This window comes from Lonchura striata, chromosome Z, assembly GCF_046129695.1.
Source record: "Lonchura striata isolate bLonStr1 chromosome Z, bLonStr1.mat, whole genome shotgun sequence".
NCBI classification, from domain to species: Eukaryota; Metazoa; Chordata; class Aves; order Passeriformes; family Estrildidae; genus Lonchura; species Lonchura striata.
The window spans coordinates 31591035-31617794 of NC_134642.1; the positions used below are offsets into that span (position 1 = coordinate 31591035).

Sequence of the window (26760 nt, forward strand, 5' to 3'; positions counted from 1 at the left end):
AATTCAGTGACCCCAGTTTAGCACTAACTACAGGTAGTAGAATCACCTAAATGGAATCTCAGATATGTGGTTACACAGTTCTTGGGTTAAAATCAGTTCCTCAAAAGAACTTAATCAGACATGCCACCAGGACAACCAGATTCTCTTGAATGAAGAAGGCATTGACATGGAATTTTCCAGTAAGTTTTTCAGTATGTTCTCCATGTAATACTACTTGAATGCAAAAATAAAATAAACGGGCAGCTGACAGTGCACTCATTCCCCAACTTCTCCTAGCAGTGTTTTCCGCCAGCTGAAAATTACACTGAAATATTTTCCTGCAGATTAAATACTTATTTAAAGAATCACAAAACTTAAACCAAAATTGAATATCGTACCTTTCTGCAAATATTGCTCTTCCAAGTTTTTATTTCTCCCTCCCAGCAGACTTGGTCCTTCCACCTCTCACCCTCTCATAAAAAGTAGTAAAGATGACTTTTCATCTTTGATTTATTTCAGTACTATTCTAGGGACTTGTTTGTTGGCTCAATTTTTTCTATGAGAGCTTCTCAGGGAAAGGAGCCATACTGCCCAGAGTATTTTACTCTGAATTATTAACAAAATGCTTAAATACATCCGCTATTTATAAGTTGCAATTTAAGTATACTGTCCATTCTGCCCACTTTCAAGTACACAATTAAGACTTTACTCTTTTTGAATAATATATAGCAGTAAAATTAGTCTACAAAATTAACAGTATTTCTCTAAGTAAATATTTAAGTAAATTGTTTTGCAAACATATTCACACAAAGAATGACAGCCCACTTTTCCACAATGAGAAATTCCCTAGTATTGCCCAGTCAGTTCTGATGCCCACTAACTTGGGTACTAAGGCTCCTATCCTATAAACAGATGTTAGAAGTATTATCTCCCTGGATTTAGTGGGAAGACTATACAAGACAGTGATCAAGCACTGTGTGCTAAATAGCAAGCCATGAGAAGCCTGTAAGCTTGTTCAGCTGTGCAAAACAATGACCTTGCTCTTTTCCTTGGGGACCCAGTGATATGCATCTTTGTAGCATACTGTATTGCTAAGAAAAAAAAAATTTAATGAAAAAGGAACTTCACAGAAATCTAGAGTAAAGAGAACTCTTTACAGACTCCTTACCTCATACAGCTTCTGCAAGCTTGGGAAAATTCTTGGCTATAAGGCACCAATCTTGTTCTAAAGCAAACTTTTCCACAAGAGATAGCAGAAGTGTATTTACATCAGTCAAAGCTAAAAACATTCTACTAGATGCAACACAGGGGCTCCAACTTCTCTAAAGATGGCTCTGTAAAAAACATTTATTTTCACTAAACTGTGAGTGTAGCCACTGACCTTTAGTTCCAGTTCATGAAACTGCAATGACATATAGCTGCTAAAGACGCAACAATTCATGTGCACTTCTCAAACTTTTATTAACTGCTTCAGAGCTCTTTAACAGATACTTAAATCATCGTAACACAAGATTGAAACTTTTTAACTGACATGTTACCAAAAAAAGGAACAAAGTTTAGGTGAGGCCATACATAAAAGCTTGTTCCCGAACTGGGTCTTCACAAAATTATCTTCTCATACAACATTTAACTTACAGCAAAACACAGTACAAACTAGTTTAATCCCATAACTCAATTTCTCTTGCTGAACAGTTTAATCCCATGATTCAATTTCTCTTGCTGAACAGTCCAGCTCTACTTTTCTTCTATTCATGTTGCCTCCGTATTTCTAGGAAACACAACAGGTCCTAGTTTAGAATTATTAACACTTTCAATCATTTAACGGTAAATCACCACAATACAATTTTAGCTTTCTGCATTAATCTATCTCAATGTAATCTGAACACTCAGGAAGTTTTCATCATTAATCTCCTATACACAAAGTTTTTTTTTTACCCTAGTGTGGAATTACTACAATTAAGTCAACCTCAGATTTTATCAGAGTAACACTTCCCACAGTTCAAATCCCAACTTGTTTTCTTACCCAACACAAATCAGTTCATACAATTGTAGGAAAAAAACTTTCTTCTCCACTTCATACTAAAGACTGATTGTCTGCATTACATTCCCAGTAAAATCCTTTTCCTTTGGAAAAAGGATAAAGCTCAGTAATCTCTAAGACTGCCTCAAAAGAATCACGTAAAATCCTCCAACAGATTCCTCTTTCAAATTCATCATTTGATTATCAAGCGGACTCATGAAAAATTGGGCTGATTACAAAGGAAGAACACACAAGTTCCCTGTGTTCTATCAGACTGATTTGAGGTAGCCTCATAATAATTAAAACCTCATATTCTTCAACTCAAGGAGCTGATGCACAGTATGTATGTGATATTAAGGGCAGTATTCCCAATGCAAGCAGACAGATTTCACAGGAAAATCTATTCTATTCTGGACAAAGAGTCATAGGCAAATTTGGTTACTCAGAGGTTGTGAAGAACATGGATGGACTTGGATCTAGAAATGATGGCTTTCATGGAATGCTAGGAGACACTACACAAAGGCTGGAGGAATGATTTGGAAGCAATGTAGTGAGATCCACCTCTGAAAGCAATCCAGTATAAAAGCAAAAATAAAGTGTCCTTGAATTAGAACATACAAGTAAAATCCACTGAGTCAAGAATTACTCTGCAAGAAAAGGTTTGTGCAAACATACAAAATGACTGTAATGTGAGGCTGTGAGTTTAAGAAGGAAGGAACATTTGTGTAACTGACATCTCATGAAGTCCCTCACCCCCAGAAAAATGATTCAGATCTAGTAAGGGGACTAACCAGCTAGGTAAAAAATACCCAAACCACCCAAAGCTTTCAATAACTATGGTATGGGGAAAGACAATTAATGAAAGAAAGGTCAGAGCTTGAAGTGAATCTTCAGACATTGAGTAAGCACTGAGAGCAGTTATTTCTTCTCTGGTCTCAAAGGAAGGACATTTGTAAAATTTGAAAGCAACTGATCTGGGATGAAGTTCTTATGGAATCAAGACATGAAGGAAAGGCTTTCAAATAGAAGTAAGCACAGAATCTAGAATTACCAACAGTAAGAGACTAGAAGGCTTCTCCCCATCACAGACATTAAGAATTCCGACACAGATCAGACCACAGCATTTACCTAACTATAATTAGCTGAAATTTTCAGTCAACTGAGCTGCTTCATAACCTAGTAAGATGATTCATAACCTACTAAGCAGTAGCTGTATAGTCAGCATCAGCTGTCTGTTACTTCATAAGCATGACTGTATAATCAGGAATTATTTACTCCCACTCTACATGGGTAGCACAGAAATTTCTGAACTACTGCTTTTGTTTATGTTTGCATGAATGTTTTCTTCCAGAGGAATCCTAACACTACAGCAGCTAGTAAGAGACCAAATCAAGCAACGTGTCTGAAATCAGTTTCAGTAATACTGAATTCTCTGAAGATGCACAACTAAGAAAAGGGACACAATTACAGTCAAAACAGTTTCAGTGGCGTTAGTCTGGATATATACCACTAAACACAGTTTTAAACTGAGACATAGTTCTAATAGCCAAGACTTTCAGTTTATTTCCAGACCTACCTTTTGTTGGGTATTAACTGGGAGCCGTCCTCCTTCAGTCTCAAAAGCAACTTCCATCAGCCAAACAGGAACTTTCTGCTGAGCCTATGCAATTAGGAAAATCAATTCAGAGACTTTGATTGCTTTACCAATTTGGATTAAGAGCTCCGTAACCGTACCAAATATGTCACAGTTGCTCAGTACATTCAAGTGAAATCTTAAAGAACAGAAAAAGTTCAACACTAAGATCTGAAACTTACATCTGAAAGCACTTTAATTAAAGGTTGCGCAAGATGACCATCTGAATTGTTATCAAAGAAGCCAACAGCTTTTCCTATATTTCCACAACGACCAGTTCGCCCAATTCGATGTACATACTCTTCAATGGTGGAAGGAAGATCAAAATTAATAACGTGCTGAACGTTTTCAATGTCCAGACCTCTTGCTGCCACTGAGGTTGCCACAAGAACTGGACATTTTCCAGAACGAAAATCCCGAAGTGCTATTTCTCTCTCTCTTTGTTCTCTATCTCTATAAAGAAAGCAAGGGTTAGAATGGCTGTCTCTAAAATTTACAGTACTATTTAAGATATAATTTAAGTGCCATATTTCATGGAAAGAAGCTCTTGGGCGAGGGGGGACAATGGATGCAAAACAAAGAAAGACCCAAGTAATTCATACGCTGACCAGTTTAGGTTTTCTGAATTTTTAACTGAGGAGCAGCAAGACAGAGCAACTGTCTAAACTTAAGTCTCTAGAGCAATTGAGGTTTGTAAAAAGAACTGGAGATAATTATGCATCAAACTCACTGCCTCTCTAAGAAAATCCATTTGCTTAATTGATTACAAGTGTTTTTCCTACAGCTTTGTAGCAGGGAGCCAGAGTAGCAAAGACAAAGTCTACACAGGCCCCCACAAAGGCCATTTTTCAGATATACTAAAAAAACCTGTGGCCAGCCAACGGTACAGAATTTTTCTTCTGTTTATTATCATTACAAGAAAACTAGTTATGCTCTGATGTTTCCATATTTTAAGAGTATTTACAGATTATCCGGTACCAAACTACAGTGAATCAGAATTTCTCTCATGTTCTTTATTGTCCAAATAAGAAAACAAATTAGAAAGCTAAATAGTGCTCTTTATGATCTTAACATGGGATACTTAGTGAAGCCTGGTATGACCACTACTCCAGAGAAGACTAGGTATCCTAACTTCAACTCATAAAGGTAAAATGAATCAGAAACCAGTTAACATTCATGACAGTTTGACAGCTTCCATTGAACCAGTTATTCTACCTATACTTCAATTCACAATATAGTAATTCCACAGAAATGGAATTAAGAACCTCCTCCCACACGAGATGGTTGTGTGCTAGCAATTCAGGCTTGCCAGAAATGAAAGGCCAGATCTCAAAAGGTATGTGGCCTTCACACACCTACAAATCCAACAGCCACAGGATATATACAAACTTTCTGCATCTGCATGCTAAGACCATTTTAGCCCTTCTTCAACATTGATATTCTGGTATCTGTCAAACACATGGCAAGCTAAACTACGCAGATATGGCCAAACATGAGTTCTCAGTAACAGTTCCTAATACATACAGGTGACTTTCATTTTAAAAATACTTACCCATGGATACTAGTGGCTGGTATGTTTTCTTGACAAAGAAAGCATGCAATGAAGTCTGCTTTTTTCTTTGTGTCCACAAAGACCAGGGTTCGTTCATTACCTACGTTGGACAGAAGTTTAGAGCCATGGCAGTTTGAAACATGACACCATTTTCACTATTTAGAGTAGTGCTGATCTATAGTAACACCTAATGCAGGCACACATTTTGAATAAAGTCTTTAAAGTATTTATTTAATTTCTTGCCTATTCTGAGCTAATTAAATTCAATCCATCAATTTCTGTATCAATACAGAAACTGAGTGAAGACACATACATTGTTTTCTCCTCAATAAAAGCAGAAAATTAACATTGTTCCCTGTGACAGGTATGCATTTCCTTTCTACAGCATGCAGCTCAAAGCAGTACATTATCCTGAGCACTGAATAGCAAGATTTCACAGACCATTTTTTAATTTCAAACTCACATTCTGCCTTCAGCATTAAAACTTAAGACATATAGAACAAATACGGAAAAATCCAAGACACTTAATAAAACACAGGCCCATACATTCACACAGTAATTTTAATACACCTGTAATCCTGAGATAATACCTCCAGTTGCTGAAGTATTGTAACTGACCATATACTAAAGTAGAAAGCCATCTAGGAAGGCTGTCTGATAGTACTTAATAGAAATTAATAATTGACAAATACTGGGCATTAGACTAGATTCAATGGCATTTACAAATCCCTTCCAACCCAAACTATCCTTTGACTCTATGAAATACCCCTACAAAAATATGCCTAAAAACCTGCAGCTCCCCAAGTTCTGCTTCAAGCTTCATCACCAGTCTTGTAAAGCATGCAACATGCAATAAAATCATACAGCCATGAACTTTTAAACACAAGTTTAAAGCCAGGCAAGTTTGACTTCTCTGGTGAACAACTGGCATTAAGTAAAGTTACCTGTGCTGTGTAGAATTTCTATCAGTTTATCCCTCTTGAAATACTGAGAAACTTGAAGAATATTTTGCTGAACATCACTGCATGCTCCACCCGCATGTCCGACAACAACAAATAAAAAATCAGGTTTTAAAAATTCACAAGCTAGCCTGAAAAAGAAAGAAAATTGAGCATCATGAAAAATGTTATGTAATTATTCTTGCTTTAAAAACACGTATTTTAATATATGTTTAAGCAACGCTTACAAAAAGTATTTTTATCTTCCATTTTGTAAGGAACAATTTAAGTAGTCTTGATATATATATACATTTTTTTATTAAAAATCCAGAAGAGACTGCATAGTTTGGGTCCAGCACACAAACCACAACTTGGGCTGCCTGAAGCATGACCAGCAGGTCAAGGGATTCTAACTCTGCCTTTGTAAGACCTCAGCTGGAGTACTATATCCAGCTGTGGCATCTGTAGCAGAAGACAGACATATCAGAGAAGATTCAGAGAGGCCACAATGATGATCAGAGGGCTGGAGCCCCTCTCCTCTGAAGACAAGCTGAGAGAGTTAAGGAGTGGGGATTATTAAGCCTGGAATAATCTTATTGCAGCCTTCCAGCACCTAAAGGGGGTTTACAAAAAAAGACTGAAACTTTTTACACAGGCTGATAGGACAGGAAATGTACAGGCTGGACAGAGAATAGATCCAGACTAGATCTGGAGCGAAAGACTTGGGGGTGCTGGTGGATGAGGGGCTAGACATGACCCAGCAAGACACACTTGCAGACTAGGAAGCCAACAGTGTCCCAGGCTGCATCCAAAGCAATGCAGCTGGCAGGGCCAGGGAGGCAATTCTGCCCCTCTGCTCTGATATTGTCAGACCCCACCTGTGTTCAGCTCTGGGATTCCCCAGTGTAAGAAAGATGTGGACCTGTTGGAATGAGTTCATGGAGGCCACTAGTTGATAACAGAAATGGAGCACCTCTCTCCTATGAAGACAGACTGCAAGAGGTGAGGTTGTTCAGCCTGGGGAAGAGCAGGCTTTAGGGAGACCCTGGAGTAGCCTTCTAGGGTAAGCAACTGTATAGTATGTAGTTTCTAGCTGGGATTAAACCACAGCCTTTTAGTGGAAGATATAAAGCCTTAAATGCTAAATTAAAGTTCTCCAGTCAACTATAAAAATGCATGGTTGTCTCAACTCACATGTACAGAAAGAGCTTCAACTATCAGCAGAAACGAGTTCAGGTATAAAACTAAATGTTATGTTAAAACTAAACTGGATTATAGTCACTTCACAAAAGTGCAGGATGATCTGAACCCAAGAGGTCCAAAGAAAGCATCTTTGTGTCAAACACTATCAAAATAGTATACTGTTTAAAGATGTTCTGGTAGCACACTACGGGGAAATCATTAGCATTCCTGACTTCAGCACCAGAAAAGCATTAAATCCAGGAATAAACTGGCTCCAGAAAAGAAGGGTTTTCACAATCTAAAATGTCAACTTTAGGTATTTTCAATTTCAAAAGGTTACAAGAACAACAGGGGCAAAAGAAAACTGACTCAAAGTTGCACCCAGGGAGGCTTAAACCAGCTATTAGGAAAAAAATCTTCACTGAAAAGAGTTCTCAAGCACTGGAGCAGGCTGGCCTGGAAAGCAGTGGCATCACCAGCCCAAAAGGTACTTAAGAGACATGCATATGCGACACGTGGGGCACTTGGCTTAGTGGTTCACTTGCTGGTCCTGGGTTAATGGTTAGACTTAATCAGTTCATGGGTGTTTTCTAATCTAAATGTTTCTAGGACTTTAATATTATTATGCACTTCCAAACCATGATCTAAACACTCAGGTTTCTGAAGTCTTCCACCAGCACTTGAAAATCCTGCAGGACTGACAGTGGAAAGGTAGGTCTGTTAGGGTTTTATTACTAAACAGAAGCAGACAGTAAGTATCTTTAACAGGTCAAGGAATCTCTTTTCATTGCTGGTAGCTACAGTACCCTTGGTTCATCCTCCAGTACACAAGAAAAATACATAGCAAAAGCATGAGCAAAATCACAATGATGAGAACAGACCTAGAGATAAAGGGACCCAGATTCTTCTTTCAAACCCAAAACCTGAGTGAATCAGAGTACACTGAGTATCTTACAGGGAGATAGACACATCTGGTCTTTTCCCAGGATACACTGAGAAGTGAGACCACATTCTTGCAGAAACAGGTAAACACATGGAATGAACAAAAACTGTACTTGTATATGGTATCATCTGAATGCTGGATTACCAGCTAAGCAAACAAGGTCATTTTTAGCTCACTACAAGATTACTTTTCCACAAAAAGAACCCTATGAAAAAAATCTGGACAAGGAACCAAAGCCACAACAGGCGAGTCCTGCTTTAAGTGATACATTTCCACATCAGTGGTCAGCATTACCTGACTGAATAGGAGAAAGCAGCCCATTCCCCTCTTTCATTCAGGACAGTGAACTACTGAGAAGTATTTTGTCCCTGCCTCAAAAAAGATCTTTCAGACTTTTTGAGACCAAAGAAGGTTGTCAGGATTTGATTCACTGAACTACCAACTCTTTCTAACAGTACCCCTACCACAGAAGTCATCAAAATTATTTGCACTGCTACAACTGGAGTTTTAGAGACTCTTCTGATTTAACAGCAAGTATTTAGATGTTGGTCAAAAAGCAGAAGAAATACTAAAAAAATTCCATCTGCTGGAAAATTCTTGTTTTCTTCTGTTACTCAGCTATCATACTTATCACCTGTTGAAGACTGTTCCCTAAAGTGAGAGGAACTTTAAAGGTAATGAGTAGTAAACATGTAAGATGTATCATAAAGCCATCTGTAGAAGCTTTAAAGCTACTGAAAATAAATACCAATTATTTACCTAAAAAATTGAGTACTATAATGCTGGTAAGTTGAGCAATAATTGCTGTATCTTATTAGTCAAAGACGGTGTTATTGGCAACACCCCTGGTTTTGAGCTTGCACAGACATGGCGAGGGAGGAGTAAGAAACCAACAGAGGAAACATGAGGACCTCTACAACAGTAGAATTTAAAAAGCCTTCAGACAACTTTCTAAATTGCTTAGGAGACCCTACTTAAATTAAACAGTTAATGTTTTAGAGTACCTGCTTATACCAAGCAACAAATTTTAATATGATTACTTTCAGTATTTTCAAGCTTTTAAAAATAAGGAGTGTTCTTAACTCTTCAAATATTTAGTACCATACAAGTACATCTTCAGATTTATTTCTATTTTTATTCTACTCACCTCTGAACTTCTTCAGGAAAAGTGGCACTAAACATTAGCGTTTGGCGTTTCTCTTTTTGTGGCATGCCCGGGAAAGATACCAATTTCTTCATATCTGCACCAAAACCCATATCAAGCATGCGGTCTGCTTCATCTAGCACCAAATATTTCACATTATGCAAACCAATCTGCAATTATTTCAGTCAAAGAAAAACAATATTTGTTCACTGACAGTATGCACTTACAAAATATTTAATTGCCAAAATCCACCTTTTACTTATTTCTTTCAAGTTAATAAAAAAGGGTTTACATCTCAACCACTACTTAGCCTTTTATTCTGCACCAAGTCACATACCACAGTGCTTCAGAACTTGGTTCAGCAATGTAAACACAGAGCTTAGAGACCATAAACAATTCAGCCTATTCTGGAATTATGCCTTGAGTTTTAGAAAGGTTCTCTCATAACCCTCAAATATTCCCAAAAACCTTTATTTTTCTGAAGACTAATTATGTCATAAAATATTAAGAATATTACAACTTCACCCCTGCTGACCAAGACTATCACTTTTGACTAAAAGTCTGACGTGCAGAAAACTGATCTCCAGTTTACTAACAAGTTTTTTCCAAACTATGTTTATTTAGTGAATATCACTCAGTCACCACACTAACACATAAAAGTTTTAATATTAATTTATAATGACTGGGCAAAAAAATTTCAAATATAGTATTATATAACCTGGAGTTCTTTGTATTTTGGATCAATATAAAAATATAGTGCCAGACAGATAAACAGCCACAGTAGCAAAACAGGACATCAAGTGAATATCTTCTACAGAATACACCACAAGAACTATGTGAAAGTGTTCCATGTACTTAAGCTATAAAATTTTATTGCCATCATCACTGCAGCCACTTTGATTTAGACTGGTATCATCCAGCTGTCTCTGAAAGAACTGAAGAGATCTAGACTCAGACTACTCCTTGAAAAACTTCATGGAATTTAGACAGTCTAAGAAAACCTCACTTGTATTTCAGTGCCTGTATACAAAGGCAGCACACTGAAAGAGCCACTGAAAACTAATCTCTTGTTCTATTAACTTTAAAGAATGAAAAATAGTATTTTGTCTTTTAGGTAAGAGTATTTAGGAAATTCAGATGAAGCATTAAAATGTTACCTTTCCTCTTCCAATGATGTCTAGAAGCCTTCCTGGAGTGGCACACAGTATATTACAGCCTTGCTTTACCTGACGAATCGAATAGTCTGTTTGTGTACCTCCATAGATTACAACAGGCCTTATACAAGTTCTAGTATGTAGAAAAAGGTTTGGATTAATTTTAAGTATGCTAACATATTGTTTCATGAACGTTCATATAAAATAATCAGGTCTACCACAAATCAGTTTAAGAGTGGTTTAACTCCTTCAGCACACAGCTCAGTCCTAAAACAGTGCTTAAAACGAGAAACCCACTCTGAATGAGCTTAAAGTTCCCCACATAACAGAGGATGCTGAAGTGGCTTGCTAGGAACAAACACTTGATCTCGCTTGCATTCTCCCCTCTCTTCAACTGAGACCTACTAATAGTCAAGAGTGTTAAGACTTTGTCACTTTTTATACAGCATCCTCAGAAAAAGCAGAACCACCACTACATAAGCCTCTAGAGCTTCAGAAGTAATCTTCACAGACCTTAAAAGGGGCAAAATAATAAATACACATGGCATCTTTGTAAAACAGCTAATCACATTGGCCATACATGACTCAAGGATTAGACAGCAAATCCACCCAAAGATGCAGTGCTCTTCTCACCAAGCTTTTTTGTTTGATCTGCCAAGTAGCTACATCAGATATTCTTCTGTAGAAAACTACTTCTCTAAGTAAGACCTACCTTATGCAGCTCTGAATCATGTTTACAAGCTCATCTTTGTAACCTTCTGCTAAGATCTTTATACGCATGCAATGAGTATTTCCACAACCAAATTCAAATGGTCTTTTACTGAAGATACTAATTCAGCTTCATATGCAACAATGGTGATCAGATAGATCTGGTAAATTTTTACTGAAATTAAATACAACTTTTCCAAAAGCTTTAGTCAAAAATAGAAATTCCCTCTCGAATCCCACAATTTCAGTATTTATCTATAATTAGTAGACATACATATTTCATATTCCTAATTACAAATTAAATCAAAAAGCCCAAGATCCTAAATCTCATCTGATCAAAAGACAAGCTCTTCTTTAGACACTACAGATCCACATCTTAGAGATTAAGAAGCTGTTCTTAGGAACATATCTAGTAAAGTAGATATGCAAACATTCTCATTCTTCCTGAAGACGGCCAGCCTCCAAGTGTAAGTTTGAATAAAGGCAAGTATGATTAATCCCACCAGATTCTGCAGCAATGATGTTCTGTATTTCACCTCCAAATAGTAACAAATCACTATATAACATAGGTTTAGTTCTCTTCTGTACCCTGGTAAAAAGATTAATGACAAATCTAGGACAAATGTACTCTCACACAATATTGAAAGACTTCGTGAGAAGTTTAGATCTCTTGCTCTGTTTTGAAAGCTCAAAGAATTCCTTTGAGGTGTAACATGTCTGTCTAAGAGTATAAACACCAGGAAGTAAGAGTAATTAGAAACCATCACTGGAAATTAACTAAAACCCGTAACACTCACCTCCATTTTGCCAAGATGAAAGCAAGTATAAATTACATAACACAAGCTATTAAGTTTGTTCATATTGAATACATCTAGTGCAGGTAGCTCAGTGTGCAGCTGCAGTGCAAGTTGCACACTGACCTCTGGGTGCTAAGAAATCACTGGAGCCCAGGCAAAAGACCATGAACTGGTACTGATCCTTTACTTAACAAAGGGCACATGGACCTGCATCACTAGCCAGGTCACCGGATGCTCAGACTCTGCAGGAGCAGACCTTGTTCAGAGGTCCCTTCAAGAGATACCCTGTTTGAGCTGTTACACGTTGCTGCAAAACAATGAAATTACTTGAAAGAAACAGAAGTCTGAGATTCTGCTGTGGGAAACCTGGAGTCGAATCAGTGAGGAAACCTCATCTGACTCTCCGAGTGGTGTGTGTAGGAAGTTAAGTCGAGCAGCAAGCAGCTCACTAGAGCCACCTGCTGCAAAGGGACTTTGGTTCCAACAGTTGAAGTACCTGGTAGTGTCAGAGTGACTGCCAGAGTGGCTACTGGACGGTCCCACAGAAAACTTTCTTAGCAAGTCTTTTAAGAAACTTCATTTTTCTCATCAGTGATAAGCTGAATACTTACTTCAAGCTGGAGTAAGCCTTCCATTCACCCACCCCAATATCAGAAAGATTAGGCACTAGTCATGTAGTAAGAAACCTGCTAAGCAGTACTATAATCTGAACTCATTATAATCTAAACTCAAGTATTTGTAATTTGATTGACACAAAAAAAGGCAAGTATTTATTAAAAAATTAAAGCACTGCTGATTCAAGCAAAGTTATCATCAATATCAGACAAAAACTTACCCATACACAAATTTTCTTGCTTCTAGGAAAATCTGATTTATCAGTTCTCTAGTTGGGGCAGTAATAATACATTCTGGTTCTTGCTGCTCTTTAAATGCACTGGCAGTTACGCCATCCCTCATCATTTGGGCCACAACTGGTACAAGAAACGCTGCCTGGGGGAAAAAAAACCACAGCAGTATTTGAGCTGTTTAATCGTAAAAATTTTCATCAGTCCCATTAAAATATGTATATTGATCTTAAAGCTTGAATGATTGTATACACAATGACCAAGGACATCAGACTGCAGAAGAATTTACCTGAATGCACAAGAGAACATTTAAGCTTATTTCTCCTTGTTAACCCAGTATGAAAGCGTATCTCTGGATCTTAACAGGCTAGTAACACAGGAACACAATCATGCAGAGGCTAACTTTCCATACAGTTGCATACACTGATGACATACCCTGATAATTAAGTCACCCAAGACCATAACCTACCAGAATGGCAGATCAGTTTGCAACACAGCTGCACCACACCAGCACACTTACTTCCACATAAGACTAGACACCCACAAACCTGCATCTGTATAGTAGTTCCAAAAGCATTCAGAGTATTTAGAGCACAGACTTTGGATGTTTCCCTTTCTGCAAACAAGAGGTCTTTTGAAAGAACTAGCAATCTACCTTAAAACAAAACTACAATTCCACACTAAACAGCAAAATGCTACACTTCATAACCAAATATCCATATCCACCAGCTGTCAGTCATTAGCTTTGGGTACATTAGTTTAAAAAAATTAGAGACAACTTTCAGCTTAGTATCAACTCTCAATACTGTTCCATGATTAAAAGCAAATCACCTAAAATCAAGACAGGTGCACGTCAGATTTCATTAACCAAGTATGACAAACCAGCTCAGCTACACTCTGGCTGGCGTATGTTTGAAGAAACCCAAAACCAAAACTCACAAAAAACTCATACACATACAATAAAAAATAAAGAAACAAACATACACACACACACAAAAAAAAAAAAGACAAAAAAACCACACAACCACAAAAATTAACGCCAACAAACAAACAAAACCAAACACACACAGAAACCCCACTAAATAAAACAAAATTCCACACAGCACAGAAGTCCTTATTTTCAACTGCTGAGTGCAATCATCAGCAGTTTCTAGGACTGCCTGCCTATACTTCTGAATCCACTGCTGTATCTCTGAAGGCTGGCCTGCTGTACCAAGATAGTAGCTTACTGAAATAAAGCCCAAAATTTGACAACCCTATCATAGTCATTTGTATTTGTCCCTGATACCTGTCATTGCTGTGCAAGTAAAATGCTGGACAACAAATAGTCAAGCATGTGACATGTGGAAGAGTGAGGCACTCCCCAGAAAGCTCATAGTTGAATACTTTCTGTAGAATAAATACTGCACAAAATGCTCACAGTTTTTCCTGATCCTGTCTGGGCACATGCCATTAAATCCCGTCCTGCCAGTATAATAGGAATGCTGTACTTCTGCACTGGAGTAGGCTTACAGTATCCAGCTTTAGAAATGTTCATAGTTAAAGTATCACACATGTTGGTGTCTGCAAAACTCTGTAACAGAAAAAATTATTAAGTTATTACACAATCACCGAAGGTATAAGTTTAAAACCCAAAATGCTTACTGTAGGATAGACACAACCAAATACTAAAGAGTGTTAACTTTAGAGGTAGTTTCACCAGTCACTGAGGTTACCAAAGCTCCTAAAGGTAAAAGCCCCAAAGGTCTCTAAAATCTGCTCATGCCATTCAATAAACATTGTCTGCAGGACAGTGAACGCTGTGAATGCTTTCAGCTGGTCTTACTAGTTTTAAGAGAGAATGGCTCAGAAGTCCTGTACCTGGATTCAAGCAAGTAAATTCACATGCTATGAAAAAAAACCTGAAACTCTGTTTTTTCATTTAATGTAGGAGCTACACATGATCTCTGTGCTAAAACCAGTAAGGGGAGCTAAAACAACATTCCCAGCCAGAACCAACAGGTGACAAAAATCAGTTTAACTTCAGTGAGAACACTTTCACCTCTGCATGATCTCTTGCAAGACAGGTACCACTAACCCCTCTCCACTTCTCTCCTCATTCTTTTCCCTAAAAAGAGCTTTTTGCTTTTTAAACACTGGCCACCCATTATAGATAAAGAACTAAGTTATATATTAAACAATGAACTGCAACCACAGAGAACAGAATTACTTTAAAACACCCCTCTGTCTAAATGAATACTACCCAAACAGGTGTTCATTTACATTTTTGAAGACTCCCCAGTAATTGACTTCAATAAGGAAATTATACCAGCCTACCAAACTGCTGCCAAAGACCTCTTTCTTTCAATATCTAAACTGGTATTCTTCCACAATTTAATTGCTATTCTTCCTATATATCCAGTATTACTTTCTCTGGACCACTTCTAGTTTGTTAGTTACTGTGAATTCAAATTTTTATCATTCAAATGGGGAGCACCTCCTTCCAACACCACATTATCCGCAATATTTGATATTTTTAATTAGTATTTTCATTAGCTGCAAATACTGAACCCACTACAATAGTCATAAATTATGCTTCATATAAACTGTGAGAATAAACAGTTTACTAACCATTAATGCTGCTGGAGGGTCCAGTCCTGACACCTGAACAATGTTTTCATCATACTTGTCAAAATTCATTCCTGTCTGATAACGTGCAAATATGGCTTGCTCATCATCAGGTGGAGGAGGGGGCACGTAAGTCACCTTTGGACCTTAAGAAGACAACCACTTAGGCTCACAAACAATATAAGGAGAAGTTAAAACTATTTTAAGTATGAAGCTATGGAAGTTCAGTTCAGTGAGATGTCATGTAGCTTTCCCTCCATTTTTTCAGGAAGGCATTAAAATTCCATACATTCCTTCTATCACAACTTAATTTTATACTACAAGACTTAAAATTTACCTCCATATGAAGTCAGACTCATAAAGCATTCATGTCTCACATTCATTCAAGGACCCCACTTTCGAGAGGTATCACAAAAATTAAATTAGATTATTTATGTAATTAAATTAAATCTTCATCACCCAGACAGATACATGCTCTTATGATACAAGGAAGGACAAGCTTCCCACTCAACAAATTACTCTTTCTGAAGACCTCTCTTACCACGTAAGATTCCATACAGATAGATGCAACTGTTGCATACCAGTATCCAGAACAGTTTTTAAAACACTAATACTTCACACTATAGCAATGAAAAAAGAATTACTATTCTGTGTTAAGGATGCAGCTATGCCCACTATAAGCACTAGCATATTGCCTCTATAAGAACTTCAATTCCTAAAAATCACTATTTGAACTAAAAATATTTTAAAAATAGTTGAACTGAGTCAAACAGAGGCAAATCAATTTTACTTCAAACATTAAATATCGTTTCTGAACACGTATAGTAATCACTGGATCACAGAAGGGTTTGAGTAGGAAGAAACCTTGAAGATGATCTATTTCCAACCCCCATGCCGCAGGACAGACATCTTCCACTAGAACACATTGCTCAAAGCCCAACAATGTGTGTGCCCTTGAACACTTCCAGCGATGAGGCATCCACAAGCTTTCTAGGTCAACTGCAATGCTTCACTGCAACTCACCCTCTAAGCAAAGAGCCATTTAGCCATCTTTTCTACAATGAAATTTTTCATTATTATCACACAAAATGTTCTTACATGGAGAATATCAGCCATCCACTGACCATGACCCTGGTTTAATTCCATTCCTAATTTGAATTACGGTACTCCTGTAAATAATATATTACTATACTCTAGGTAGGACAACATATACATAGGCAGGTACAGTAGCAACAGTGGCAGAAGAATACAGCAGAACTATGGGAGGAAAATTGTTAGCAAAAAACAAAAAAAAAGCACCAAAATGAAAACAAAGTTAAAATTAGAAGTGGCCTGTGAGAGCTATACAACTTACTTGTCAGCACTAACAATAAAATATTTTCTCTTACAGAGAGCAGAAGGGTAAAAATCTAGATCAACTCTTTCAAAATATACTAAGTTCTTAAAGGCTTACTCTCACTTTTGGGGCAAGCACCTCTGCTTCACTGTGCATTAACTGAACCAGCCTCAGCATGACCAAGAGGAAAGGTTATGTAACACTACAGCTTTGAAAAGCCAGTAACTAAAATTCAAATTAGTTACAAACATGTATTTTCCAGGCATACAACTAAGATATATAGCATTTGCAGTAGGTTCTTAACAGGGAGAAAAATTAATGACAGTATTTGACAGAATTAAGAAGGAACTGCTTTGTCACTGATCACCAAAGAGGAAACCCGTACAGTTCACCCCTGCCACTAAAAAGCCTTACCTGCACCGTCTGTGAGTATTCCCCTTTCTCTAGACTCAGGAGTTCCAGACTGAGGTATCTGCCTACCTCTACCACCTGTAAGTAACAGACAATAGCACACAGAGGATATAAAATTAGTATCATGAAATATTAAAATTTAAGCCAGTACTATTTACTCCAAAAAATCTGAAGAGCAACAATCCCAGCAACTCCAACCTGTATTGTATTATAACCAGTAATACTCATTTTTTAAAGACACAATTCATATTCCACAACACAGCTGAAGAACAAAATTAGTAGTAGCAGTTCTCAATTCTTCATGGTAGTTCTCAGGGAGCAAAACAACCCAGGAAGATCACCAACTATACACTGTGCCCATACAAAGCACTCAGTATGAAAAAAAGACCAAACCAACAGTCTTACTCTCACCTTGTCCAAAGCCACCACAATATCCTTTAAACCCTCGGTTTTGTGTACTAGCGCCATCTACAGCGTTTCGCTCCTGAAAACCTGCAATAATACAGCATTGCACACAGTAACTCACTTTGCCCACTTCTGCATCAGCACATAAAAGTACCTTTTATCTGGATGAAGAAGTCATTTCAACACTTTCACTCTTCACAGCTCATTTTCAGGGAACGAGAAAAGTCAGGAAGAGTGACCAGTGTATGCTGCCATCATACAAACCAGCCAATACAGAAAACTTACACTTACCTCGTCCAACCCCCTTAAACCCTCTGCTTTGTGTAGGGGCATCTTCTTCAATTCCTTCTTGAAAACCTGCAGTACAGCATAGCACACAATTACTCAAGTTTGCCTCATTCTGATGTGCACGTCAACCACCTTATATCTGGTAAGTGTTTTTCTCACTCATTTTATTCCTATAAAAAGTACAATATAACAAAGTGATTTTCCTAAATATATAAAAAAAAATGAAGACAAGAGATACTTTTTTGCCAGAAAGCATTTAGCTGTTCTATCATACCATGAAAATAAAGAGAATCAGCTGGTACAGGACACCATGAAGTTCTCCTAGTACAGCACCTGTGGGTTCTTCTCCACCAATGCCTGGTGTACACCAATATGTCAGTCAGTTCAGTTTTTCCACATCAACAAATAAAAACTACATCTTAAAGGCTGACACAAAAAAGACAGTATCCTAAGTATCCATAAAAACAACAGACCTTAAATACAGCTTGCAAGTTACTTCATAATTGCTGCCAGAGAGTCTACAGCAAAACTGCTTGCCATCAATACCCTGCACCCAAATGCTGCTTTCTTGCTTACTCAAACAAGCCTAACATTTCCCTAACATAATAAGATTCAGTCCAAAAGGTGGGAAAATGGTCTTAATTTTTTTGAAAGAATAGAAACTGTGCTGGTTTTGTAAAAAAGCTACTTGTTTTTTAACAGAAATTAATTGCTATCATGTATTAAGGATGATGTTTATGCACTCAATGAGTATTACCATGATGCCTATGCAACACTTACTAAAAAAAAAAAATCATTATTTGAACCAAATATAGTCAAATCAATTGTTCTTCAGATATCAAGGAACACTTCCGAAAATGCATAGTAATGATAGAACGGTTTGGGTTGGAAGAGACCTCTAAGGTCACCTAGTTACAACCTCCCTTCTTACGGGCAGGGTTGCCACCCACTAGATCATGCTGCTCAAAGTCCCAGTCAAGCTAATGTTCATTATGTCCAGCCTAAACCTCCTCTGGTGCAGCTTAAGACTATTTCCTCTTCTCTAGTCACTAGCTGCCTGGGAAAAAAAGGCTGATCCTCACCTGCCTACAACCTCCTTTCAGTTGTAGAGACTGATATGGTTTCCCCCTAAGCCTCCTTTTCTCCAACTAAACACATGCAACTCCCTTCACTGCTCCCTACAGGGCCCTGTGCTCCAGACCTTTCATCAGCCCTGTTGTCCTTCTTTGGACTTGCTCCAGCATCTCAAGGTCCTTCCTAAACTGAGGGGCCCAGAACTGGACACAGTACTCAAGGTACAGCCTAACCAGTGCCAAGTACAAGGGACAGTCACTGTCCTGGCCACACTATTGCTGATCCAAGTCAGGATGCCACCGACCTTCTTGACCACATTGGTTGATATTTAGCTGGCTGTTCAGTACCCCTAGCTCAATTCCTGCCTGTCTGCTGTCCAGACACTTTGCCTCATCCTGTAGTGCTGCAGGGCACTGTTGTGACCCGATGGCAGTACCCAGCACTTGGACTTGTGTAGCATATCACTGGATTCAGCCCATCAATCCAGCCTGTCTGGGTCCCTCTGCAGAGCCTTCCTGCACTCCAGCAGATCAAAACACACACCCAATTTAGTATCATCTGCAAATTTGCTAATGGTAGATTAATCCCATTGTCCAGATCATCAGCAAAGATATTAAACAGAGCTGGGCCAAATATAGATCCCTGAGGGACACTACCAAGTTACTGCTCACCAACTGGATGCAGCACCATTCACAACTCTCTGGGCCCAGCTGTCTAGTCAGTTCTTAACCCAGCAAGCCATAAGCTGACAGCAGGTATATGCTTTGGGAGGTGATGTCAAAGGCTTTGCTGAAGTCCAGGTAGACAACATCCAGAGCATTCCCCTCATCCACTAGATGGGTCACTTGGTCACAAAAGGGTATCACATTAGTTAAGCAGGACATGGCCACTCCAAAATCCACGTTGGCTGGGTCTGATCCCTTGGCCATCCTGTATGTGCCATGTGATCACACTCAAGATGATCTGTTCCATAATTTTGCTGGGCACGAAGGGCAGGCTAACAGGCCTGTAGTTCCCCAGATGTAACACAAAGCTGTCCTCCATACATTCCAAGAAGCTCCTAGACTGCATCTTCTCCACTGTGTTGAGTTCCCAGCAGATTATTTGGTAGGTTAAACTCTGCTACATGAACAAGGGCCTAAAGATCTTGAAACATCCTCCACCTGCTTACACAATAATTCATCCATCTCTTCATCCTGGTTAGATGGTCTGTAAGACACCCACCAGGATGTCAGCTTTGCTGGCCCTTTGCTGATCCTTGCCCATAGACACGCAACCTTATTATTATTAATCATACACTCTGTAGTGTCGAGACCCTCTCTCAAATACAAAGGGACCCCTCCACCTCTTCTCCCTTGCCAGTCCTTCCGAAGAGCAAGCAGACATCCATTGCAGCACTCCAGTCGCATAAGTCATCCCACCACATTACCGTGACAGCTACTACATCAGTTTTCCTTCAGTACAACAGCTTCCAGCTCCTCTTGTTACCCACGCTACAAGCATCTGTGTGCATGCACTTCAGCTGGACTGATTTCACTGCTGACTCTGGCCTACCACCCTCAGCCTCCTCTCTAGAAAGCCTGGTTTCATCTCCTTCCCCCTTCAAACCTATTTTAAAGCCCTATCAATCAGCCCTGCCAACTCTGGCCTAGAATCTTTGTTAAGACAGATGAAGCCTACCTGACTCAAAACAGGCCTGCTGCTGTGAAAATTGCCCCATGATCAGAAAAACCAAAATTAGTTGATGGCACCAGCCCTTAAGCCAGCTACTGGTAATATGGGGTCTCCTGTTCTTTTCATCATTCATCTGTGCTATTGGCGAAAGAGGGCAAAACATCACCTGTGCTCCTGTCCCATGAAGCAACTGAACCAGAGCCTTAAAGACCTTTTGAATTGCACTGGTGCTGTCAACCTCATCACTGCAGACTTGAACAGTGGGTAATAATCAGACATCTGGGTAATAGTAAGTAGGTAATCAATCACCTGAATTAGTTCAGGGAGTCTCCTGGTGATATCCTGTAGCTGGGCCCCAGGGAGACAGCAGACTTCCCCTGTGGGGGTGGGTCCAGTCAACATACTCAGCTCCCCTTATAAAGGAGTCACCTACTACAACCACCCTTCCTTTACTCTTAAGGCCTCAGGCTGTGATCCATTTGACAGAATAAGTACAACTGGAAGACACTCCAGACACATTTTTTCCTTTAGTATCATCTGCCTGACCCTCTGGATCCAGAGTGTCACACCTAATTCTGTAAGGGCACCTGGGAAGGCAATGGGGGTTGGGGAGGGACCTCTTTATTCCCCCCATCTACTAGGTCTCCTCCATCTGCCTGGCAGCAAGAGGGGCAGAGCTCCTCTGACACCTTCTGAGTTTCTCTTGCAGTTGGAAGGGTGTTACTCCCCCAGGTGATTTCTCTTTCGCTTCCTCTAATACTTCTTAGACCCTTCCACCTCTTCTTTAGGCTATGCCCCCAGACAGAGCAAATCACTCATCTGGTTACACCATAGGCAGGTTTTTTTTTTTTGGTTTTTTTGGGGTGTTTGTTTTTGTGGGGTTTTTTTTTTGTTGTTTTGTTTTGTTTTGTTTATTGGGGTTTTGTTTTATTCCATCCCCTGGTGCTAACACTAGGCTTAGACACACCCTGCAGCCAGTGGTCTGGACACTTGCCTCCTTCTTGGGGGAGTTCTGTCTAGTTAGCAAACCCTTGCAGGAAGTAGCAACAGCAAGAGCTTTTGACCATTTGTAAATAAGTACTGGATCTAGTAAAAGGGGGTGAGAGAAATGGCAACAAAAAAAAAAAACACAGCCAAAATACCAATCTACCAGACAACACATCATCAGGAGGATGCCAGTGCTGACTGCCACATAAACTGACTTACCAACTTACCACAGGTCCCTGCTGCACCACACCCTCACTGCTCTACCATGCCCATTTCCCCACCTGCTATTTGCCATACCACACCCACACTGAGGGACCTGACCCCAGTTTGCCCACTCCCAGTCACTAGTGCTCCTAGGGCATTTTAAAACATGTGCAAATGTCCTTCACTCCCCTGAATGGCTGGCACGGGGGAGGAAAGGTGGGGTGGAAGCTACTTGATCAACTCTGGTAAATCATCATATACATAAGAATAATGGAATTCAAAAACTAAAGCCAGCTATTTGCTCCAACAAATCTGAAGAGCAACAATCCCAAGAACTTCTTCATTAACGCCAACCTATACTGTATTATAACCAGTAATACTCATTTTTTAAAGACACAATTCATATTCCACAACACAGCTGAAGAACAAAATTAGTAGTAGCAGTTCTCAATTCTTCATGGTAGTTCTCAGGGAGCAAAACAACCCAGGAAGATCACCAACTATACACTGTGCCCATACAAAGCACTCAGTATGAAAAAAAGACCAAACCAACAGTCTTACTCTCACCTTGTCCAAAGCCACCACAATATCCTTTAAACCCTCGGTTTTGTGTACTAGCGCCATCTACAGCGTTTCGCTCCTGAAAACCTGCAATAATACAGCATTGCACACAGTAACTCACTTTGCCCACTTCTGCATCAGCACATAAAAGTACCTTTTATCTGGATGAAGAAGTCATTTCAACACTTTCACTCTTCACAGCTCATTTTCAGGGAACGAGAAAAGTCAGGAAGAGTGACCAGTGTATGCTGCCATCATACAAACCAGCCAATACAGAAAACTTACACTTACCTCGCCCAACCCCCTTAAACCCTCTGCTTTGTGTAGGGGCATCTTCTTCAATTCCTTCTTGAAAACCTGCAGTACAGCATAGCACACAATTACTCAAGTTTGCCTCATTCTGATGTGCACGTCAACCACCTTATATCTAGTTAACTGCTGTTCTCAGTCCGTTTAATGATTTCACAAGAACTTCAATATACAATTGAGTGCTTCGCCTAAACATATGAAAAAATAAAGATGGGAAGTACATCTTGCCAAGAAGTCTGACAGAAAACAGTACTGCTCTCCTGTACAATTTCAAGAAGTAAATCAAACGTTGCGTCCTTAAGTATTTGTTTTTATATGTGTATATGCTCATCAAACCACTAACTTCAACTCTTCAGGAAGGACACAGATCAATTAAGACTTCTGGTTCTAGGGCAACTAACAGCATTTGCCCCTCATACTTTTCTTAACTGGCAATGTCAGTTGTTGCCTGCTATGAAGTGAGGACTAGAAAACACGTCTCTCAGATCTACAAAATTCTATTTTTTTATTACTCAGAATTGCTTATTCAATTGACAGTAAGTATGTAGTGTATTTTTATTTCTAATGCTTATCCTTAGTCACTCTTCTGAGAGGAAGAGAAAGGAAATAAAGATATATAAAAACATAAGTCATATGCATAATCAAGGTATTCCTCAATTTAGACTGAAGTTTCTGGAGTTATCAAAAGAGCCAGCTTAGATCATAATTTACTCCTGAGTCCTTATTTTTCAGCTGAACACCTGTTTTATCATATAGCAATGACAACGAGCATCATCAGGAACAGGACACCACAAAGTTCTCCTAGCAGAGCATCTATGGCTCCTTCACCACCAAAGCCTGGTGTGTATACAAGTATATCAGTCAGTTTGTTTTTTCCACATCTGTTATAGACATAAAAATTTTATCTTAAGGGCTGACATACAAATGACAGCATCCTATGTATCAATACAACAGACCTTAAATACAGCTTGCAAGTTACTTCGTAATTCCTGCCAGAGAGTCTACAACAAAACTGCTTGACATTAGTGTCCTGCACCAAATAAGCCTAGCATTCAACCACTGTAACAGGGTTCAAGGAAAAGGATACAGAAATGGTATAGTACTTTTCCAAATAATCAACTGTTGCTGTTTTTGACTGGGATAGTCAATTTACTCCACAGCAGCTAGCACTGGCCTGTGCCTTAGATTTGTTAGAAACAGTACTGATAATAAAGAGATGGATTTAGTTAGTGCTGAGCAGTGTTCACACTGAACTGGGGCCTTTTCTGCTCCTCACCCACCAGCACCACACCACAAGAAGAGATGAGGGAGCACAAGACAGGATGGGACAGAGCCAGGAAAGCTGATCCCATCCCACATCTCATCAAGCTTAGGATATAAATCCAGGGAAAGAAGGAGGAAGAGGAGGGCACTTGACTCTGGTGTTTGACTCCCCAAAACATGGTCATGCATGAGGGAGCTGTACTTTCATGGAGCTGAACCTGCCTGTTGATTGAAAGTGAATGGCAAAATTTAATGTATCATACACAACTAGCCATTAGAAATACAACCACTACTGGAATTTACCTTTGGCCGCAAAATTCCTTTTTCTACCAGAACTAGTCACTGGCTGATGTTGCGAGTTCACAAATTCATCAGTACCTATAATGAAAAAAAAAATAATTAAGTTAAAATTCAAAGCTATCTTTGCCTCGTTAGCAGCTACATGTTACTATATAATTGCAGTAAACAAGGAAGCTCTGACAGTCAGAAAGTCTATTCATTATGTTCTCTATATAAATTGATGCCATTATTCTATAGGGGCCCCATTAAAATATCACAATATTGTATTTTCCTTTAATTTTGTACAATGCTCAAGGGACCAACTCTTCCAAACATCAGCAAAACCAAAAGTACCCTTCACATACCAAATGAGTCTACACTTGAAGTAAAGACAGATGAGGCATCATTTGGTCTCTCAAGCAAGCTAACCTGCAGAAAGAAAAAATGCACAACAACACAACAACTTTAGGCCTAACAAAGCATTTAAATACAAACACAGCTACTTTTTTTTTGAAAAAAGCTACCTTCTGAATCTTCCGAAAAATGTATTTCATGCTAAATGGCACACTGGCCACATCTGAATATTACCAAAAATCACAATACACACAGCTGACATGTCAAGCCCACTTAAGCAGACAACAATCACTAGTATCTGAACAAAACACCACCAAGTAAATTGCTAGTGCTAAGAAAACTCTTCAGTAACAGTGAACTCCTATGGCTGCCTAACGCATTTCCAAACATCACGAGAACAGGGAACACCACCGGCCAGCAGCCACGCAAGCTGCAGGGACACGGGTTGGATGAAGGAAAGAGAAAAGACACAAAGATATTCCATCGCCATAGCTGCCCCTCCCACTCATACCTTCTCAAGGGATGGGAGTAACGCCTCGTCGCCTATCTCCGCATTCCAGTCTTCTTCCATCATGCTGCGCCCTGCCAGACCTGCTTTCAGGAGACAGACACATCAGCGGCCGCCTCCCGCCAGGCTTCGGAGCGCACCGCGAAATAACAGAAAATGGCGCCCCGCGCCGAGGCTCGCCGACACGGCACGCCGCCGCTGCCTGCGGGCGGGGCTGAGCACGCCCGGGCCGGGCTCTGCCCCGGTGGGGACGGAGGAGGTGAGGGTCCTGCCGCAGAAGAGCACCCCGCTTCCCTCAGGGCAGCGCGCAGCCACCCTCCTACCTCCCGTGCCAGCACAGCGCGCCGAGCGAAGATGGCGACTGACGCCGACAGCCCGCAATACGGCCACATGTGCCGCTGCCGCCACGTGACGTATCGCGCCCGACGGCCAATGGGCGGCGCGGGCGAGCCCCGCTGCTGTCACGTGCGGCCGCTGAGGCGGGAATGGCGCCGCCGAGGCCCGCCGGGGCCGAGCCGCAGGGACTGCTTCACTGCGGCAGCTCTAACGAGCACTGGCGTCATACCCAAGGAGCCATGTGCAAAGATGGAAGATTAAAAAAAAAAAGGTGGGGGGGAAATGTGTGAACAGGAAAAACAAAACAAAATTAACTCCCCTGGATCACCTCTTTCCCACTGTTTTTTTTGTTATACTAGAGTTGTCAAAGATAAGAACGGTAGTTGAATTCCTGGCTCAGGACATGATGCTGGAGTGGAGGAGAACATGGATTGCTCTCTTGTCCAGCCAATTCATCTACTAAAATTAGCAAGTAGTCTGATGCTGCAGCTTGAGTTTCCAAGCTACCAGAGCACTGTCTGTCTTCTCCCTATTTCTTCATGCTTCATGTGAGACAGTATAGCAATGCTTATTTGTAAAACCATTAAGGAACGTCCTATGTAATTTCATAAACACAGTAGAACACATTAAAACCTGCTCCACCATGTTGAACAGCTTTTCCTTGTCAGAAAAACAATTTGAAAAATGGTGTGTCTGTTCAAGAACTTTAATACCTTCTGGTGCAGAGAGAGAGGTGACAGCAGATCCGTATTTCTGCAGTAAACATCTGAATGTTTAGCAGGTGCTAAACATTTTGCCATCAAGGCAAATTCCTGCAGCAATTGGGAAATTTTGGAAAGTGATCTTTGAACTAATGCTTTTGTTATTTTCTCATTGGCTGTCATCTATTAAGCCCTACCATTTGTAGCTGTTCATTTTTCAGGAGCATCAATACAGGACTCAGGTTAGAGTGAAAAGTGGGTAAGAGTCATAACCAGTTTTTCTGTCTCACAGGTTAAATCTGCACCTCTAGATTTTGTGTGTGTGTACAAGTGTATAATGCTGGGAATTACCAGCTTTTAGCAAGTGTTCAGTCAGACACATTAATGTCCAAGGATAAAGACTCTGCAGTGAGATCATCTCTGTGTGAAGTGTGCTAAGCTGTTCACAAGTTCCCAAAGCAGCATCTGAAACTAGCAATGAGATTCATGAGTAAGATTTCACCCCCTGTGGTGATCATTTTATTTTTTGTCTAAACAAGGAAGCAGAGTAAGTTGCTTCATGAGCCAA

The 26760-nt window shown here is 39.7% G+C and overlaps 1 protein-coding gene across 1 annotated transcript; it reads right to left on the reverse strand.

The window, feature by feature from the left end:
* Window positions 1-1421: 1421 nt before the first annotated feature.
* On the reverse strand, window positions 1422-25646 carry DDX4 (DEAD-box helicase 4). Its single transcript, XM_077790213.1, has 17 exons — window positions 25479-25646; window positions 25159-25238; window positions 24659-24722; window positions 24318-24392; window positions 22734-22799; window positions 22443-22529; window positions 17253-17327; window positions 15506-15648; window positions 14316-14468; window positions 12886-13040; window positions 10549-10678; window positions 9395-9561; window positions 6129-6274; window positions 5185-5284; window positions 3815-4085; window positions 3576-3659; window positions 1422-1747 (listed from the first exon to the last, which is right to left on the reverse strand). Exons 2-17 carry the CDS (start codon window positions 25219-25221, stop codon window positions 1673-1675), a joined length of 1854 nt encoding a protein of 617 aa, XP_077646339.1. The 5' UTR covers window positions 25222-25238; window positions 25479-25646; the 3' UTR covers window positions 1422-1672.
* Window positions 25647-26760: the final 1114 nt, after the last annotated feature.